The 21,256-nt window shown below is 29.3% G+C and overlaps 1 protein-coding gene across 1 annotated transcript in view; it reads left to right on the forward strand.

Moving 5' to 3' along the window:
* LOC142334470 (uncharacterized) overlaps window positions 1-21,256 on the forward strand; it is a 712,180-nt gene that overhangs the window by 460,365 nt on the left and 230,559 nt on the right. Inside the window, exons 77-80 of the mRNA XM_075382526.1 lie at window positions 4,261-4,443; window positions 10,013-10,195; window positions 13,002-13,169; window positions 20,140-20,307. Of these exons, the coding sequence (XP_075238641.1) occupies window positions 4,261-4,443; window positions 10,013-10,195; window positions 13,002-13,169; window positions 20,140-20,307 (702 nt within the window). The remainder of the gene's footprint in view (window positions 1-4,260; window positions 4,444-10,012; window positions 10,196-13,001; window positions 13,170-20,139; window positions 20,308-21,256) is intronic.

Consider the following 21,256-nt stretch of genomic DNA (forward strand, 5'->3'; position numbering starts at 1 on the left):
CTTTCATATTCTGAATTCATATAAATTTTTTCTTGTCCAGCCAGTGTGTTTCAAGCAATTTTTTTTTCACTGTGTGCGTTCACGCAAGTTCTGTCGGCAGCAAAATTACTTTTTTGATTTTTTTTCCAATTTTAAGGTATTTTGATCTGAATTTGTAATCTACACGGGGAAAATGCACACTTCAATAATATTAATTTGTAATTATAGGTATAGTATATACAAAATCCTCTTTTTTTGAGAAATTGTCTTGAATCCTCTATAATGTGCAAGAGTTAGACAATTATTAATAGATTAATTTATTTCTAAATTTTCTAAAATATATTGAAATCGATCAAAGGTGAAAAAGTAGCATTATTCTGAAGTAGAGATTAAACACAGTTTTTTTTTTCCAAAAGTCTACTTATAATAAATCATTCTTAAATTTTATCAGAAAAGAAAAATAATGTAGTGCAAATTTCTATAACTGTAATTTAATTTGGTTAAGAAATTTTCATTTTCAAAATGTTCATTAACCCTTTGTGTAATAATGAAATAAATTATGACCTGGAAAATCTAAAAACGTGTTATTAATGTGCCATATTATTTTCAAAAGTAAACATTTATATAAGAAAGAATAGCAGATTTTTACTGTTACGGTATTGGAATTATAAAAGGACTATTTTTCAAGTATTTATTTCAGTCTGTGACTGAAATATTTAAATATCTAAATATGAGCATAATCAAAAACCGTTCACAAAAGAGTAACAGTATTATTATTTGTACACAATTCTTGAATGAACTGTGTCATCAGCTAGTACGTGACGCTATTGACTCCCCATCCCATATGAAAATTTTATGTAAGTTAATTAATGCATCTTAGTGACTTGAAAATATTGCTAAAATGTGTTGTCATCAGGATCGAACCTGCATGCAAAATTTCAGAGCAAATGGATAAAAGAAGTGGTTCAAAATTCGAAAGATTCCATACCATGAAATCACATACATAGTCCAAGAGCAAGTTAATATGAGTGGTAAAAAATGGTCTAATTTTATGAAAAACTGTGTTTTTTTAGTGATAAACTAGACTAACATTGGATTTAATGCAATCTTTTACTTATTTCAAAATCATTTCATGATTACTCTTACATTCCCCTTCTTCAGTGTCATGGTGGTGTTGTTTTTTGTGGTTCATTGCTGAGGTTATCTAATGTAAGAATACTAGATTTGAACCTCATTATTAGATTTTTAATTGATTTAAATGCAGTCATTGTAAATTCTTTGATGTAACTAAAAAGGTCTGTTAAAAAATTGTTAAATTGTGTCATTTTCACTAATGACAAACACAGATCACAAAATTGTACAGCTTTTGTATTTTATTAAGAGGTAATTAAAGTAAACCACCTAGTCGGTAACTAGGAATCGGTGTGCAAATCTGTTGATTTGTAACTTAATCAGTGTTCACATAATTTAATATTCTAAACTGGGAACCTCGGTTGACACCTTACTTTTAATTGTCTTTGATCTTTACATTTATATAATAAAAATAAATGCAAAAAACTCCTTTTGTTTTAAATAGAAAAATATTTCTTTGCAATTGTGTATACCTTGTGATCCTTATATAAAATGTGTGAAAATTACACAATTTCATAATATATTGTAAGAATTTTAGTTTTACTCTAAACCCAGAATTCAGATTTTACTAAAATTTGATTTACCTTAAGATTCAGCTTCATAGTAATTTTTCCCATAAAGTTAACATAAAGATGAAATTTTTTTAAATTTTCACATTTAAATCAAATTTTTGTCCTGCAAATTTCCCTTGGAATATTGCTCATATTCTTGGAAATTATAAACTAAATAAAAGCTCCAAATTCTGGCATTCAAGTAAGGTTATTTTACTTCATAAGTGACTGCATAAACATACTAAAAGAAAGGAAATAAAAATATTCCATAATTATAGTTCTAAATGAAAACCACCACTGTAAATATTTTGTTATACAAAACTATGAAAAATCAACAAAGCTTGATACCATATGCATTTTGTGTGCTAAAAGGTTGTTTACTTGATCCATGTACTGTTGTGACTGAGTGCTAATAGATTAATTCTCCTACCACTTTTTTGTATTTTATTGTATTCTGAAAAATATGAATGGGTGTTTCAACAGTTTTTTCTGTTTCTGTAAATTAAATAATTGTGCTTCTCTTACTCTATTTTTTTTTGTGTAGAGGCTGTTTTTATCTTAAATGGAGAAATTCTTGAGTAGCTCACAGCAACAGGGCATTTAGGTTTTTATTCACATGAGCATAGTATAACATAGAATGTGAAACAACTACAGTTGATGGGCTTAAAAGACTGTTACTACAGAAAATGTTCTTAAAAAGCTGTTGACTGTGCAAAGATTTTACAGGACTCACTATCTTGGTAGTGATTAGCAATGAACGGTGATTGGTACTACAGTTTTCAAAAAAATGAAAGGAAAAACATTGAAATTAATAATAGTTAATTGTACTATACATCTGTTTATTGTAGTGTGCTTGAGTATATTTTCAAGTTTATATAAGAGTTGCAATCTGTGCAAGTTGAAATCTATTTGAAATCTATGAAAAATATAATGTACATTCATAGATCTCTAAAGGGCATAATTGTGTGATTATTGAAATATTACCAGAAGATAACAGTTTAAACAATTATGATGAGATAAATACATTTTAAATAACTAGTATGTTAGTTCTGCTGAAGCTAAATACTGCAATTTCTCATTCAACATACATGAACAATTTCTTATGGTAGTCCATCTTCCAGTGCATCTTGAAAAGGTTGGTTTATTTTAAAGACAGACAGAGCATTAGTTCATACCCAACTCAAAACTCAGCTTTCATGGTTGGTTTCTCCTAATCAGAATTCAGAAATACAATTCAATTAATCTACTTAATTTCCAGACATTCCTTTATTTTATTTATAAGATAAAGGAAAATTTATATGGAATAAACATAAGAAATTTGGAAAAACTGTTGGCAGAATGTATAGTATGTCCTCATCTGAGATTGTAAGGTACCATTTACTTTTCTCGCATGTTTTTTTGAGTGAAAGTTTTTCAAGTTTTAAATATATATAAAGGGACACATATCCAATATTCAAAGAAGCTATATTATAACAAGGCTTAATATTAGAAGATTCCGTACAGCATTGCCATTTAAAAGGACATCCAGTTTTCAGACTCCCTGGTGATTGAGACAATTGGTGATGAGCCAGAGTGACTGGCAAATCATTTCATATCACTGTCTGATCAAGTATTCCAAGTGTTTGAGTTACGTTGTTATACGTGTAGATTATTGGTATTGCAGCAATGTTTGTACCTGATCGGCAAAATATAAATAATTGCTTTAAACAGATCTTCTAGAAATATATAACATTTTTAATCTACATAAAATTATTTGTTTAACTATAAAAAAAAAATGTGTTTTGCCTTTCAAAAGGGTTTCACCATTAAATAACATCAGCTAACCTGTACATACATATTACACTCTAGGAGTAAACCCTATGAGTATTTTTTTTTCTGTTCAGCCTCTGGAACCTCCGTCTCTGTGAGTATTATATTTGTATTTGTTACACCCACTGTTCATATTAGATTACATAAGGTTGAACAAAACTTTATTAATTATTAATGTATAATTCTATACTAAAAGTAAGAGCATTATATCACCAAGAATAAATAAATTATAAGAGAAGTTTAAATTAGTTAAATAAAATGCTAAAAATATTATCATTATGACACTAAACAATTTTATTCATTAGATTTTTTCCTGAAAATCATTTTTATATTAAAAAAAAAAAAAATTTTGAACCTGTTTCAAACATTTTCATAGAGTTATTGGAATATAAATATTTGATTATAATTTTTCACAGTATAGTATTTCCTACACTAAAGATTTTATTTTTCCCTCCTTGCTTCTTTTGCTTTTTTTAATGTTGATGTAATTAAAAAATAACATTGAATTTGACTGTAAAAAGATCTTATTTTAATTTTACTTGGATAATTAAATATTGTTTTACTAATCTTTATATTTTTTTTATATTGTGGTTTGTTAATTTATAATTACCGAAACAGGATCTTGTAGATGGAAATTATTTTATAATATTAATATGACATTTATTTACAGTGTAATTCTTAAATTAAGGTAATTGTTTCTACAAAGTTAAAAATTAGCGTAACTGAAAAAAAAATATTTTTACTGATTTATAAGACCATTACATTAATTTTGAAATTTGAAATATTTTAGGAATATATTTTGCAAAAGCCTGCTACATGGAAAGAATTAGAAAAATATCTTAATCTTACCCAAGATCAAGCAAGGAAATGGTGCAAATATATAGCTAATTCGAATGGTGTAGTAATACCATGCATTTTGAAGCTACAACAACTAGCTTTACTGGACCAACTAGATGATAACTTAATATTTCTGGTATATTTAATTCTTAATTTTATTACTTGTGCTATATATGTTTAAGAATTTTATTAGTCTTTATTTTTAAATTTCATACAATTTAAATAATAAAAAAAGTTCCTGTAAAAGATAATTGTGATATCTCAACATAATCATGCAACTCCCTTTTGTTAGTTCTCATAACTCTGCTCATCATCTTTAATTATTCTTGATCTCTTTTTCCCTGTATATATTTATTTGGAACTGGGTCGGTCAACTGCTACGCTGGTTTCATATACTCTGTGCCATGCTGGCTAGTATTATTTATTAGCCAATGTGACAGCAAGCCCTCTTACAATCTAAATCTCATTTGTAAATTCATATTATTCTTGGTACAAAATAATGTATCAGAATTTTACATAATCGGTTCAAAATATGTTTAGATGTTGTCCTATATTTACACACCATTGTCTTTAGTGACGTGGAATCCAATGCATTACTTGTTTAAGTAATCTGAAGTCGAGCATATGTTGGTACGTGCCCATTCCAAGTCAGTTGTCTTCTCTTGATGTCTTCCGTAATTGTACCTTCCAGTCCCATCTGCCGTCTTCATTCCTGACTCTGTTCACTCATGAATTTCTTATTGATCACCTAAATGCATCCGTTTTGGTGACTTCTAACATTTTCTTATGTCTGTTGTAAGTCTGTAATCCATAGATTAGACCACTTTTGATTATTGTACAAGGGTAAGTCAATTATTATCCGCAATGTAGTTATAAATTCTATTGCAATACAAATAGGAAACTTACATGTACATCATTTTTCAACATAGTCCCCTTGCATTTCAACGCACTTGGTCCATCATTGCACAAGCTTTCCGATGCACTCATAAAAGAAGGTTTTCGGTTGAGCTGCAAGCCAGGAATGCATCGCTTCTTTCACTGTTACGTCTGAGGTAAATCGACAGCCCTTTAATGCCTCTTTTTGCCTCTTTTTTTGAGTGGACCAAACAAGTGGTTGTCAGATGGGGCAAGATCAGGACTATACAGAGGATGAGCCAGTACTTCAAAGTTGAGTTTCTGGAGCGTTTCAAAAGTGTGGGCAGCAGTATGTGGACGGGCATTGTTGTGCAACAACACAACACCTTTCAACAGCAGTCCTCGGCGTTTGCTTCAAATTGCAGGCTTCAGCTTGGGAGTAAGCATCTCACTGTAATGCATACTGTTTATTATCGCTCCCCTTTCCTTTTTCCTTATAATGTTCCAGTACTGGGCCTTGTAAGTCCCAAAAACCATAAGCATCAGTTTTCCTGCAGATGGTTGGGTCCTGAATTATTTTTTGCAGGGCAAATTTGGATGTTTCCATTCCATACTCTGCCATTTACTCTCCGGCTCGTAATGATGGATCCATGTTTCGTCACCAGTAATGATTCTGTCTAAGAAGATGTCCTGTTCGATACCATAGTGATCCAAAGATTTTTGGCAGATGTCCAAGCGCGTTTGTTTATGCATCTGTGCGAGTTGTTTTGGGACCCATCTTGTACAGACTTTATGAAACCCAAGTCTGTTGTGGATGATTTCATCTGCAGAACCGTGACTAATTTGCAGACAATGTGTCACTTCATCAATAGTTACTCATCTGTCTAAGAAAACCATGTCACATGCACACTCAATATTTTCCTCATTTGAGGCGGTAAACGGTCATCAAGCTCCTTTGTCATGCCTAACACTTGTACTACCATTTTTTAATCCATTCGTAGACACTCCTTTGCAGCATCACACTATTCCCATACTGTACTGAAAGTCTTTGATGAATTTCGGCCCCTAATACACTTTCCAACCACAAAAAACAGATCACTGAACGTTGCTCTTCTTTGGTGCAAACAGAAAGCGGAGCAGCCATGGTTAACGGCAGGGCAGCGATAATGGAACTAACCTAGCAGCATCAAACCTGCACATACATAACAACAATTAAACCATGTATGCAATTAAACACGACAGTAATACCAACATAAACAAAAACATATAACTAAATTGCGGATAATAATTGACTTACCCTCATATTATGTATGTTTTATTTCTGGGATCTGATTATGTGTTTACTTCATAAAATCCCATTCTGATATTCTGTCACTCATTTTACCTATATTCTTGCTTTTATCTCCTGTTTGTCAGTATCCCATCTTGTTGAATATTATTTCTAAGTATTTATTGTCTTCACAAGCCTCTATTTTTTTTTTTAATTTCTACTTGTAAATTTTGGATATCAGATTCGATGCCCAAATATTTTAGTTATTTAGATGTTCATTTTAAGAGCCCATTCCTCATAGGTTTCTTTTAAGTTGAAAGTCATATATTCAACTTCTCTATCTCTTGCTAGAACTGGCTTATCATCCACAAATTGTAAAATGTAAACGGTTTTGTATAATGTGGTATCCCATCTTCGGGCATTTTCCTTTATATTTTGTGAATGCTACTGTAATATACATTTTAAATAAAGTTGGGGATATACAACAGTCTTGTCTGAAGCTCTTTGTCACCTATGATAATTTGTTTTCAACTTTGAGTCTTGAGGCAATATTTTCTTAAATGGTTTTAACTGCTGTTGTTAAAGTTTGATTTGTATATTGTATTGTTTCCCATATGTTACAAGAGGGAATAATATATCATATGCTTTGATAAGATCCATAATCAATTTGTGTGCCTCCAGATTCACTGTTTATTTATTTTTTGTTATCCGTTCCATGGTAAATATATTGTCATTACAAGATCTTCCACTTCTAATGTCATTCTGTTTTCCCCTGTGTGTTTTGATCTATATTAAGCCTTTCAATATTCACCTATATTACCTACTAACTGAACGTTTATTGAAATCCACCTAAAATTGCCAGTAATTTTTTTGTTGTCCCCCTTATATATATCAATGAAATATATACAACCTTCTATTTTTTCAAATCACTTAACCACTGAGATATCCATTTAATAAACATGTTAGTGTTTTAATAAGTTTGTCTGCGCCATTTTTCAGCAACTCTGCATACATCCCTTCCGGACCAAAAATTCCCTATTTTTGAGTTTATGAATAGCTTTCCTATTAATGTCATTTCTTACATACATCTTTTCAAATGTTTTGTAACTTTTTTCATTTAAGGTTAATAAATTCTACTGAATTTAGATTTTCAGTTTTACAAAGAAAGGGACAATTAAGTTCTGGGCATTATTAAGTACTTCAGCCATTAGATTGTTTTGCAGCTATCAAACAGAAAATACAGTCCCAAGGTCATCTCACAGACCAATAATCAATAATAATTATAATTATTATCAATAATAATTATTGGATGATCAATCCAATATATTGGTAGGATGGTCATCCTACCAATAATCTATCGGTTCTTCAGCTCCTGGCATCTTCAGCATGATGAATCTTAATAGAATAGACCACCACCCACAGAGCAGGGAAGAAGGAGTCAAGAATAAGGGAAAGGAACAGATGCTAAAAAAGGATAATTTATTCATCAGAGTAGATGGAGTTTATTTTGCCATCTTCCTTGGGACCAACAAGTGAATAATATGTCTGAATTGTATAAATTTTTCATTGTGATGATAGGGGACCTAGTTAAAGAAACAAATTTAAAAAATACTCATTATTTATACACATCAGTTTTTTAATATGCATAACAATAATATCTGTTTATCTCTCTCTCCCTCTCCCCCCTCTCTCGCCGCCCCTCTCTCGCTCTATAGTATATGTAATGCTTTTCAGGTTCAAGGTTCATTTAGTAATTAAAGACACAAATAGCTGTGGAGGCAAAAGTTGGTAAAAGGGCTATGACTTTCAGAACAGTAATTTAGTAACAACCCTGAGATGATTTTTGATAAACTGCTTGAGAAAAAATTGCTTTGTTTTATAACCATAAAATCTCTTTTTACAATGACAAGTCCTCTTGAAGTTTGTGAATTAATTGAACATTGTACAGTGATCCATTTTTGCTTTCTGAAGGTGAAAATGGAGTGAATATTTACTTTCATATGACCAAACAACTTGACTCTTGAGCTGTGGTAATTTTTGTTGTTCAATTGTACTTTGTGAAACAGATGTGACTGAGCCATCTGAAGACTCATTTAGTATTTAAATCATTATCAGCCATGCCCAATCATAAAAAGGCAGTTAAAACATAATTAACATTTACGTATTCATGAGAAAATACATTTTTAGATTAATTAAATTGAAAACTGGCCTAGGTTTATTCAATCAAATATAATGTATAAAAATATTATATTTAATATAATTTCATTGTATGGAATGATGACATCTTAATAATTTCTCTCCTGCAAAATTTTTACCTTCTTTCTTTAAAAATGTGTTTAGTATTTTCACACACATACACATACAAGCCCACACAAATTCTAGATAAATTGATCATGTGCATTTTTTTAATTTGTTGTCTGAATTAATTGACTTGTTAATGTAATTATTTTAAATCATACTTAAAAATATAAATATTTGTATTCAAATTCTTGCTCAGTCAGCACTGGTACTGAAAACACCTACTTGTACAAAACCAAAACTTGTGCAAAAGTAATTAATATAATTAACAAAAAAATAATAAAATAAAATAAAAACAAATTATAGGTTAAACAGAAACAAAAGATAATCCACGTGCACTTAATCTAAATATAAAAATAATAAACACAACAATAATGTTTTAAATACAATTGACTACGTGTATGGATGAACTTATCTTAATAATCAGTCCTAACTCCGAGCAAAGTGTATGAGACTTTTCAAGTGAACTTATCAAATGCGGAATAAAATCTAACTGAAGAAAAATGATCAATCATCTGCATTTTGCAGTATTTGTAAATTTGTCAATTTAAATGAAGAGTAGTAAGTTAGTCATTTTGATATGTTTTTTCATTTCTTCGTATAAAGTCACTTTATCTGCAAATACAAAATAAACAGCTTATTCATTTTCAGAAGGCAGTACGTTATTAAATTAGAGAAATAAAAGAGGATTCAATCACAAATATGATACTTCAGATTCATTGAAGCATGTGCACACACCTGTCTCATTTAATATTATATTCCTATTATGAAATTTTTTAAGCTTTGTAAGACAAGGATAAAAAAATTTACAATTTAATCTATATTTAGTGCTGGGCCAAATATACTGTCTTTAAAATATTTGAAAGGCAGTCTTCTTGACTGTTAATGTCAATAGAAAATCAAAATTTATCATTAACTCTGAATTACTGAATGGAAAATATGTTATGAGAGAGGTAATGAATGTGACACTTCTTCAGAGTAAAATCATTAAATCTGGCTTTATAATCTTAATAATTTTTTTACAGAATACACTTTGTTTAAAGTACAATATGTTTGGCTTTATCAACTTTTTTCACATAATAACTTTGTAAAGGAAAATGATACAGTTATCAGAATCAACCTACCATCAAATTATATAAAAAATAAGCACAAAATTAATATAACTACTGCATTATTGCTGAGGTAGAGAGTTATCTGTTTAATTTCTACAACATAAGATGAAAAATTGTTTATATCATAATAAAACAATTATGATTTTTTTTTTCATATTTTTCTTTTTAAGTTATTAGAAAATTCATCAGAACAGCCCCTTTCTGTGGATTATATTGAGACATCATTCAAAAAAGCTCTTAGTTCAGCAAAAACTTGGTGTACTAAACTGAATTCAAAAAGTGACAATGTTTGTTTTGTGACACTACAAAAACTTGCATTGTTAGGTCTGATAGATGATCCTACTGTAAACAAGGTATGAATTTTCTTATCTTTTTATATTAATATATTTATTATAACTGGTAGGCATATTATTTTTTAGTGAACCTGTTTATATCAGGACTGGTCATGATAATCTTTCAATACTAATGTTTGTAACACAAAAATATTTGTGTTTATGTGTGTTCATTTTTGCGCTAACAGACAATAAAGTTATTTTTTATGAAAATATGAAAGTCCATTTTCCTTACCACATAAATTTCTTTTTGGAGGAAGGAGGAAATGATTATATTTTATTTAAGTTTTGAATGATTTGATGAAACCAGTACATGAATTTTCTTCCAGTAATATCAAGCTTTAGTTTATTGTTCAATACTGGTTGAGTTACAGTGAGTCTCAAATTCAATCATAAGTTCTTACATTTACAAAATTCTAAAATTCTAACTCATTCTCTCATTAGTTTTACATATATATATATATAATATATATATATATATTTAATTTTTTATTATTATTACTACTATATTTCTTCAGTATTTTCCCTAAATTTTTAGTTACCAGTTAGTTATTCCTCCATTAAAATCTGTATCATTAGTCATTAACTGGTACAACCTACTTCTTTTCTCACTTTCTGTTCTGCACTAATCATTTAATTTCTGCTTTATAAGCTATATCTAAAATTCTCATGTATTTGCTTTATGTATTTCTATCATTGTCCTTTGTAGAATTTTTATCTCTACATTCTTTTCCATTACTAAAAATTTTAATCCTGGATGTTGTAACTTATGGCCCACTAACTTTTTTTTTAAAAAGATTCTGTTGTAGAATTTTCTTAAGGAACAGTCTCTGCTCAATTTCTACCCACAGATTCTTAAGCATTGAACAAACTTGCATAGCTTGCATTCAGCCAACCTTCCTATATCATAAATCTTGTGATTGTAAATGCCTTGTGAATATCAATTGAAGTCAATATAACGTTTTAAGTGGTTGGTTCATTACCAACTGTAAGTTGCAAAACATAAAGGACATTGTGTCACTATGGAAATTGTCAGTGCGAGGCAGTCACAATGAGGAATCTTCTCAAGTTGTACTTAGGGCATACTAGGTTAACATGTAACTTTTTCATCTCATCTGACAATGTACCAACAGTTCCTCTTATTAACTCTCATCTAACAATTCGTTGCCTTCTTGATTGTTTATGCTGTACAGCACAAGGTCACAAATTTAGAGTAGCAAATTAAAAATGGTAGTATTTTGTATGTACAAGCAGTTAAAATGAACTTACTAAATTTGTAAAATCTATATGGATGAGATTTTACATAGATGCAGGATCCCACATCCTCAGCCATGCGGGATCCCATGTAAATAAAAAATATTAAATAAGCTAATATGTCTTATCTCAGTATTCTGTATTAGGTAGTGTATTTAATAGAATTTAAACAGAATTTTACAGTACAGAAAAATAATATGAATCTTAAAGGATTAATTTCACTAAAATTATTACTTTTATATATATATATATATATATATATATATATATATATATATATAACTTTCATGTAACATGAAATTTTATATATATACTCGTATCTATGAACTAAATTAATTTAATATGGAAAAAACAAGAAACATAAGCGTAGGAGATATATAATCATAATTGTGTTAACAAAGAGATGAATTTAAAAAATTAAAATAGTTAGTTTCTAGAAATAATAAAAATTAAATTATTTCTTTAAAATTTGTTAATAAATATTTTTTTTTGTCTTCAGTCATTTGACTGGTTTGATGCATTTCTCCAAGATTCCCTAGTTAATTCTAGTCGTTTCATTTCAGTATACTCCCTACATCCCTAACAATTTGTTTTACCCAACCATACCATGTAGTATTTGTTTTACCCATATAGTATCATTTAAATCATAATAGAACATCACAATATAGATTTAACTGTAGAGGCATTTAAAGATAAAGTTGTAATAAATGCAAACAAATATATCAGTAAAAACTAATATGTTCTTAAACTAAGATTTTTTATAAACTGTGAAAATCTTTTAGAAGTAAAAAGTTTGAGTATTTTGAAAGTGAATCATTTAATAACTTTTAAACTGTTATTGTATTCGTGCTGTTCTAAAAATAGCTGTAATTCTTTTGTTTATATGTATTTTTTTTTTATTATTAATATATTTTAATTTTTTATCTTATCTTGTTTTTCAGTTACTACTATAATTTTACACCTATACTTTGTTTTTTAGTTTTCTATCTAGATAAGATAGATAAGAACTAATTTTATTTAGTTCTAGAGATGATTTCAGTAATTAGTTATGTTTTTTTTTCTTATTGTAAAAAAAAACAAATCATTCTGATTTATGTTATTTGACAAAGCCAAGGTATATTTAACTTTATGGTAAATAAATATTTTATTGCAAAATCTTGCAGAGTACCATTTTGCTTGGTAAAATATGTGAAGTTTAGAATGATTACCATTTAGATGGGTTACATCAAATTTAAAACCGGTTATTATTACTTCTAAAAAGAATTAATACTTTTTAGATTTAAACCGTCAAAACTTTTATTATATTTTTTTATTCATGCTAATTGTTGTGTTTCTTTTACTGTTTCAATTTTATTCCTATTATTATTTTAGTTTTCATTATAATTTTAACCATATTTTGCTAATATTTTAATATCCGAGAAGAAGCCTCTTATTATTTTAACTTGGGCAATAATGATGCAAAAGTGTTTTTTGCCGAAAAAAAAATTGAAAACTTAAAAAAAAATAATGTAAGGTTAAAATTATTATAATACATTAATAATCTAATCTGATAATTATTAATATTTTATTTTAGCTACTTTCTTATTCCTACACTTGGGAAGAAATTGAACGAAAAGCTGTTGATATAAATGGATTAGTTACACCTTTCTGTACTATTCTTAATACATCTGACAAAAACTGTAGAAATGGGTTGCAAAAGCTAGCAATGACTGATGAAATTGATGAAGAAACTATAAATATAGTAAGTATTAATGAAAAGTTATAATTTAAAAAGTTTGTAGTAGGATTATGACGGTTTCATAGATTACAATATAATCCCTTTACATCCTACAAATATTGTTTTATTTATTTTTTTAATATTCAGATCAGTTCCAAGTGCAATAAAAACTTGTTTCCAAAAGAGAAGAAATTGAAATAATTAATTTTTGTTTTTTTTTGTGACAAGAATGTATTCAAACATTTTTTTTTCATTTTTCAAAGGTAGCTTTTTTTGAAATACAAAGGCTAAAAGTAGAAAACTTTCAAAAGCTTTTTTATAACTACTCTTTTCTCCATGCTGTTGTAACACAACAGTTGTAAAATTATGCAAAACAGACTTTTAAAATTTCTTGTAAAGTATACTATATTAACAAACTTTCAGCATGGTTTTAGAAAAAATCAATTGGCACAGTCATTCCCTAATTTTTGAAAAATATTTAAAATTCTGTCAATAAGAAAAAAAATCCAGTTTCAACTTTTTACAATCTCAATAAAGCATTCAATTTAGTTCCACATTTTTTATTAATGAAAAAAATTACCTTACCATCCGTAAACAACCAATTGAAATTTCATCTTTTAATAAGATTACACATGTAAAATTTTAGTCCTCATTTCAAGGTGCAGAATACAGAGTGTCTCAGAAAGTTTCTCAGTCCCTTGCTTTTTTATCGTTTATTAATGACCTGTTTTAAAATGTTGAACCGTTGTAGGTCCTTTTTGCAGGCATCACAACTGTATCTACAAGGTGCAGCATGAAATGATCCAACATTTGGTTTTGTTAAAAAGTATTTATTTGAATAGCAATACAGAAAAGTAAAATACGCATTTACTGTATACCTGGAGATTATGTTCTGCTTATCACATGTTCAGTATGACCACCATCACATCTAGCAACTTCCTCAACACGAACTCCTTTATTGTTAATAACTCTACGACAAGTACCTTCGGTTATCTCATCCTACGCCTCAGTGATCAGCACTGTACGAGGATATTTAGGGAAAATTTTTTCCTTTAGAAATCCCCAAAGAAAATAATCACATGGATTCAAATGAGGACTGTTCAGGGACCAATTCTATCCACACGCAAAACGATTAGGAAATCGATTTGAAATAACATTTGAGTTAAAAGTTTCATGCAGAAAGTCTAAAACAACATTAGCTGTGTGTGGTCTGGCTCCATCCTGCATGAACCACTCGTTTCCTAATTGAAATCCTTTTGCAAGAAGTTTGCTCATAAAATTATTATGCAGCATGTTTAGACAACATTCACTGTTCACTGTCTATTGAAAAAACAATGGCCCTATTACCCCATGACTTGAGATAGCAGCCTGTACCATAATTCATGGAGCGAGATGCACCTTTTCACAAAGCATGTGTAGATTTTCAGAAGCCCAAAAATGCACATTTTGTTTATTAATAACCCTGTTTAGGTGAAAATGTGCCTAATCTGAAAATCAAATATTGCTCAACATATCTTGGTTCACAGCCCATTCAGCGAATGCCATTCTTTGATGCTTGTTGTCAATTGTTAATTTAGGCAACACTGTTATTTTGTACGGATATAAATGCAAATCGGTTTTTAAAATCCGCTGCACAGATCACTTAGAAATCTCAAGTTATGCTGTTGTTTTTCTTGTTGATTTGTCCACGCTTTTCAGCAACACTGATCTGACAGCTTTGATATTCTGTGTAGAACAAACATCAGGAGGTCATTCATTCACGCTTACTCTCAAACACTGAACCATCACTATTAAATTTTTTATAATGGCTACGTATTGTTTTGAATGAGGGCGTCCACCAAGTTTGAAAATGTGCACAAAACCATCTTTGTGTATACACCACACTTTTCATTTCATTATAAAACAACGTCTTTATGTGCTGTTCAACAGTCAGTCTTCCTTTTTCAGCAATCTTGGAATGATACACAAACAGCACACTCGGAAAGAGAAGAAACTAATATTCATGAATTGCTGTCACTTCTGTCAACATAACACACATTAACCTAAATAATTATTACCAAAACAAATGTTGGATCATTTTGTGCGCCACTCTGAATATCTGAATCTAACTATTTAAAAGGAATCAAAAATTCTATGATAGCAGTTCTTGATCCAATGTCCTCTTTTCAGGTAGACATAACATTTCTGGTCTTAAGGATAGAGTTCCCATTAATAATAATGATAGTATTCTGCTGGCCACAAACAAAATTTGTGATTGTTTTATTAGGTGGCAAGTTCTTTTGGGATAGTCAAATTGATTTCATTTTCAACAAAATAAACCTGTACTGTTTTGCTCTAAAGTGCCTTAATAAAACAGCAAGCTTTTCATTATTATTAAATAATTATTATGCTTATATATATTCCCATCTAAAAGTATAAACATCTGGGGTTCCTTCAAGAAGTCAGTACGAATTTTCAAAATACAAAAATGATCTGTCAGATCATTGTTTGGCATCCATAACTATGAATTGTGTAGACTTTTATCCTAGGTTTTTATTTATGAGTATTCAAAGTGTTCTAAAAATAATTCTAACAATTCTTCACTTACTCTTAAAAACTAACAATAATCCACTTCTATGAAACCAGATAGTGGAACTATTTTTGTATAACTTAACACAAGAAGTACTTGTACTTCAGCTTACAAGAAAGGACCTTATTATGCTTCCCATGTCATTCTTAATAAATAACCAAACCATTTAAAAAATCATCCCACCAATCTATTAAAAATGCAACCAAAAATTTTCTTTGCAAAACAATATTACTCTTATAATATTATTATAAGATATTATAATATCTTAATATATCAATATTATTCTAGAGAGAAACAATATTACTCTGCCCTGAATTTTAAAATAATTCTAATAAAAAAATTAGAAAATCTTGGATTTTCTGCACCCCATCAAATAATTTTCAATAATACCTTCTGAATTGTGATTTATTTTTTTTTACTTTCTTAGCTTAGTGATATAGATGTAAATAAATTGTAAATAATCTGCAAAAAAACGTTTATTCCAATGCTCCAAAGTCTAAGAAAATCTTTTTTATATTCTTTTATTTTGAAGTTATTAATAATTTAATGTTTTAAAAACTTTGGTTTAATTTATTTCAAACCCTGATCAGGCTTGCCATTTATCATATATTTCTTGTAATGAACTTACAAATATGATGAATAAAAAAAAATTATAGTTTCAGATAACATATTTCAGATGGGAATACATGTAGACTAAACAAATGTTTAATAATAATGACAATATTTAATTGGGACAGTTTAGGGGAAAACAGTGTGGTTTGGTCCACACAGTTAAGAGTTACATCTACCTGAGAAGAAGATGGTATGGTTTTATTTAAATTTAAATTATTTAAAGTTACATTAGAAAAGTAAAAAAGTTTATAAAAATTATGTTTTAATGTATTTAAGGTTATCTAATGGTATTAATAAATAAAGTATCCATTAAATAAGTGTTCATTAAATTAAATAAAGTATCCATTAAAGTTAGACAGTTACAGTCCATCCAATGATTTTGGATGGACTGCTAATGTAGAATTTTGTAGACTTTTTAAGTAATTCTCTTCATAAATAGAGACAGTTGCATCATCTGCAGGAAGAGTAACAATAAATGGATTGATATTTTATGGCTGATCATTAATAAGTAATAATAAGAACAAAGCCCCAAGGCCCACTTCCCTCTACAAAGGCCACTAAAAAATTATACAATACAATTCTATTTTTTTATAATTTTTCAAAATTTGTTCCACCTATATTATACACTTCTCCATCTTTTGAAACCAGTCTCAAAGAGATCCTGCCATGTTTCATCAGATCTTGGCACACTCATCATTCCAAGCCCTTAGGAGGTCATGATTGCTTGTAAAATGCCTCCTTTACAGTCTGTTCTTCATCTGGGGGAACAGCGCAAAGTCACTTAGAGTGAGGTCAGAACTGTAGAGAGGATGTTCTAACAGTTTTATTCCAGTGATAGCTAATTACTTGCAACAAACTTTGGAGGGGTGCACTGGAGCTATATCGTGGTGAAGAAACCATGTGTCCATCCTTGAGTTTGGGCGCAGCTTCTTGATATCTTCAACATCAGGCAGGCATTTCTTGGTATACCACTTTCCTGTAACTGTCTTCTAAGTTTTCAACACAACTCCTTCTAAAACTACTCTTAAATTAAAATAATGCAGCCACCATTCTCTTCTTCTGTTATTTGCAAAATTTCCTAGTGTTCTTTGTATGGCACTCCACTTTCTACATCTTTAATTGGCATCTTACATTTTATTTTGGTATTCTAATAAAAAATTAAACTTCAGCAGTAAATAATTCTTCTAACACCAAAGACATTAAATTTTTTCATCAGTAAGAATGCAAAATTAAATTGAAGAAGCATTATGACTAATCCAAAGAGAAAACTGTGGTTTATACTCAAAGAAAACATTTATTTCATGTTAGTATAATTACAAAAACATTTTCCCTGTTAACTGCTAGTGCAGAACAGTTATACCATGTGTAAAAATAATCAGATAGTTTTTTTTATTATTATGACCATTGCTCGTAATATAAAAAAAAAAGACGACCAAACTAATATTTGTGAAGATTTAATTCAATTACACTGATAGATAAAAAAGTTTTTTTTTAATATTTCTGTAATTGTGACACCATTTCTTGAATTGCCTTTTTACATACAGTACAGATTTGTAAGTACAATTTTTCTATCACCCTTAGTTTTAAATAAACTATGTTTCAAAAAAAATTAAGGGAAAATATACGTAAATCCATAAAATAATTTTCCATGGCCATACCTGTGTTAGAATGATTTCGCTGATGTTTTTCTTTTATAAATAGCCTCAGGCACTTCCCGAATAATATCCAAGAGTAATCGGCTAACATGTTAATATTCCATTTCCCTTTATAACGGCTATACATCACCAAAATGTCTTGGTGGAAACGTTCACTATGTTTGTCATTTACGTCTTTGAGGTTATCCGTTGATGTGAGTGGAGGAAATGTTTTTTCAAATACATATTGTGGTAATTGTAGGATTTTTGTTTGCCGAGAAAATTTTTGCAAATGTCTTTAAGTGAAGCCCAAACTGCACTTTTTACATTATTTAATATTGAGTTAAATACATCATCTTTGACCAACTCTCTTATTTGAGAACCAACAAATATTCCTTCTTTAGTTTTCCTTCACTTACATTCAGAAATTTCTGCGTGATGTACAAAAATCGGAACTATCCTTCTTCATTGCTTTTACAAAATTTTTCATTAGTCCTAGCTTGATGTCTCTTTCAAATTAATACCATAAGCGATTGGTGTCAGAGGATATTTGTTACTGTTGTGTAATAGAACGACTTTTAAACTATACTTGCACAAATCTATGAAAAGGCACCAGTCGTCAGGTGTATGAACTTGTCCTAAATGCAACATAAGCGCATCAGTATTTTTGTAATAAACCAAATTATTTTCATCAATAAAGTACTGAGAAAGTTCTTTTTATCGGCTTCAAATGCCTGAAATTTTTGTATTTTTTTTAAAGTAAATTCCAGCTGTGCACTCTTGATCCTAACAGTTCAACTTGATTTTTTAATAAATTTAAATCACTAACCAAGTTATTTAAATCACCTTGTGATATAAGATGTGGCTTATTGGAAGATAATTCAAAATCAAAATCATTGTTGTCTTCTTCAGTACTGTCTGATTCTTCAATGCTGCTTTCGAAACTTACATTCACAGGTGGCTCAGGAACTGGAATAATTTCACTGTGAGGTACAGGCGTGATTACAAATTGCAGTATGTTTAGATTTTTTAGAAATTCCAGACACACATGTTAAACAAAAGTAACAATCGGTTAGATGATCCTTTGGTTCACGCCAAATCATAGGTACACCAAATGGCAAAGCCTTCTATGTACCTTTCAGCCATCCTCTTAAATATACAGAACAATTAGTGCATACCATATGAGGAGCCCACATCTTATCCTGATCACCAATTTTACACTGAAAGTATAAATGATATGCTTTTTTAATTAAAGGTGTATTGTTTTTTTCTATTTGATTTTACAGTAAACTCACCACAGATAACAAAAGGCATTTACATCATTTACACAATTTTGCGGCATTATAACACTGCACTGTTAACAAACTTAAGACTGAATAAAATTAATTCATTCCTAAATCCAGTGCTCAATACAAACAACACAGCTGTGTTTTCAGCTACATGTTTTGAGTTTTGACCTGCACAGACATGATTAATCTTGTCCATGAAGGCTCACTTTTCAGTCTCACTTTTCAGTATCAGATATGATGTCATAATATGTAACTATGATATGATTTAATTCTTTGTCTAGTATTGTTTATTTATAGCTTATAAATTGTGTTAACAAAATTAAACAACAAAAAATGAGCTAACAAGATACAATATAGGAACTTAAAATGCTAACTGTACTTGAAAAAAATCCTTTAATTGAAATTTAAAAATTTTTCAAAAATGGTGGTTGATAGAAATTTTCTGAGTTCTTATTTGTTTTTAGCATCAAAAAAACAGATTAAAATCATGAATCACATGTTAGGAAACAAATTGTATGTATCAGTGTTATTTTTAATTTTTCTCTTAAATTAATTATAAGGTTGTTGCTCACATAAACAACTCATTTATTCCAGATATACAGGTAAGTTTGGTTCAGATGAACATATTTTTAATTTACCTAATTTCTTCAACTGTACTACAGCATTTATTTGTTTTTTGGTATTAGTACGATAATAATATTTCTGTTATTCCCATCCCAACAAAAATTTAACTTCTAAATTCATTTTCTGAAAGCTTTTTTTAGTAATAAGTGTTGACGTTTTGAAAATGTAGCTGAGTGTGACCTCCTTAGAATCAGTGATAATCTAAATTTTAAATTACAATCAATACCTGTATGGACAGTGTGTTTTAATTGTTGTTTAATTTTTAGTGTGCTGATAACAAAATGTCATGGGAGAAAATTATAGAGGTGGCTGTGGATGCTCGTAAAAATGCTGAGAAATGGTGCAAAAATATGAATGAAAACAATAATGAATGTGTACCAGCCTTAGAAAAATTGGCCATTAGTAATCAGATCGATGATGATACTATATCTAGGGTAAATTTTAATTCTCTTTTCTTTAATGAATCTGTTATAAATAATATTTTTAAATTTAATATTTTATTATGATTACTCATAGACTGAATCAGTGTAATTAGATTACCAAACTTTGTAGTAAGTGTTTAACTAAACTGTAGGTAGTTAATTCAACAACTATTAAATTTAGGCTTAACTGTATTTATTCAATAGAAAAAAATGATTGACTTTGTGAATAAATACATTTTACGAGGAAAAGACTGATTTGTATTTGTCACTGTGTATATTTTATCCTGGTGACACAGCTTTCTGCTTTCAGTCATATATACTGCAACAACATAAAATATATGTATGTTCATAGAGGTATGCACCTGTGTCAGCAATTTACTAATTTTGGTTAGTACTGTTTTCTAATAAGCCTTCTTACTCTATTACACCGAGCAAAATGACAACTGTGTATTTTGTCTTTACAAACAGATAGATAGATTACATCAACTTTAGTGTGTCCTGCCAGTTCTAGATTTCTTGTTCTAAATTTGTATCTGCCGATAGTAACTTTATTTCAGTTTAACTTTATAGTAAGATGCATTACTTCTGTAAGCGATGTAATAATGCAACCGGAAGCAATGAAACAGATTTTGGCAGCATTAGTAGTACTATATTTCTACCAATGAGTAGTTTAATAACTTGATAATTATTATTAAAAAAAAAATATTTATACCCCTGTATCTTTTCTATTAGCCTTTGAATTTCATTCCATTATTCATATATTTGCTGAATTGAAGAAAGAAAAAAAAAGTTATGCTTCATTGACTGCTTCTTAAGTCCAATATTATATTTATTTGAATCAACAGAAAAAAATCATTAAAATATATCTACCAATTATTTTCTAATATTCAACGTTTTCTCATGTCCATGCCAAATTTTTCTGGTTTTTGACTATTTTTTTAATTGCTATTTCAGTAAAGAT

The sequence above is a fragment of the Lycorma delicatula genome, chromosome 1 (assembly GCF_047948215.1).
Source record: "Lycorma delicatula isolate Av1 chromosome 1, ASM4794821v1, whole genome shotgun sequence".
NCBI classification, from domain to species: domain Eukaryota; kingdom Metazoa; phylum Arthropoda; class Insecta; order Hemiptera; family Fulgoridae; genus Lycorma; species Lycorma delicatula.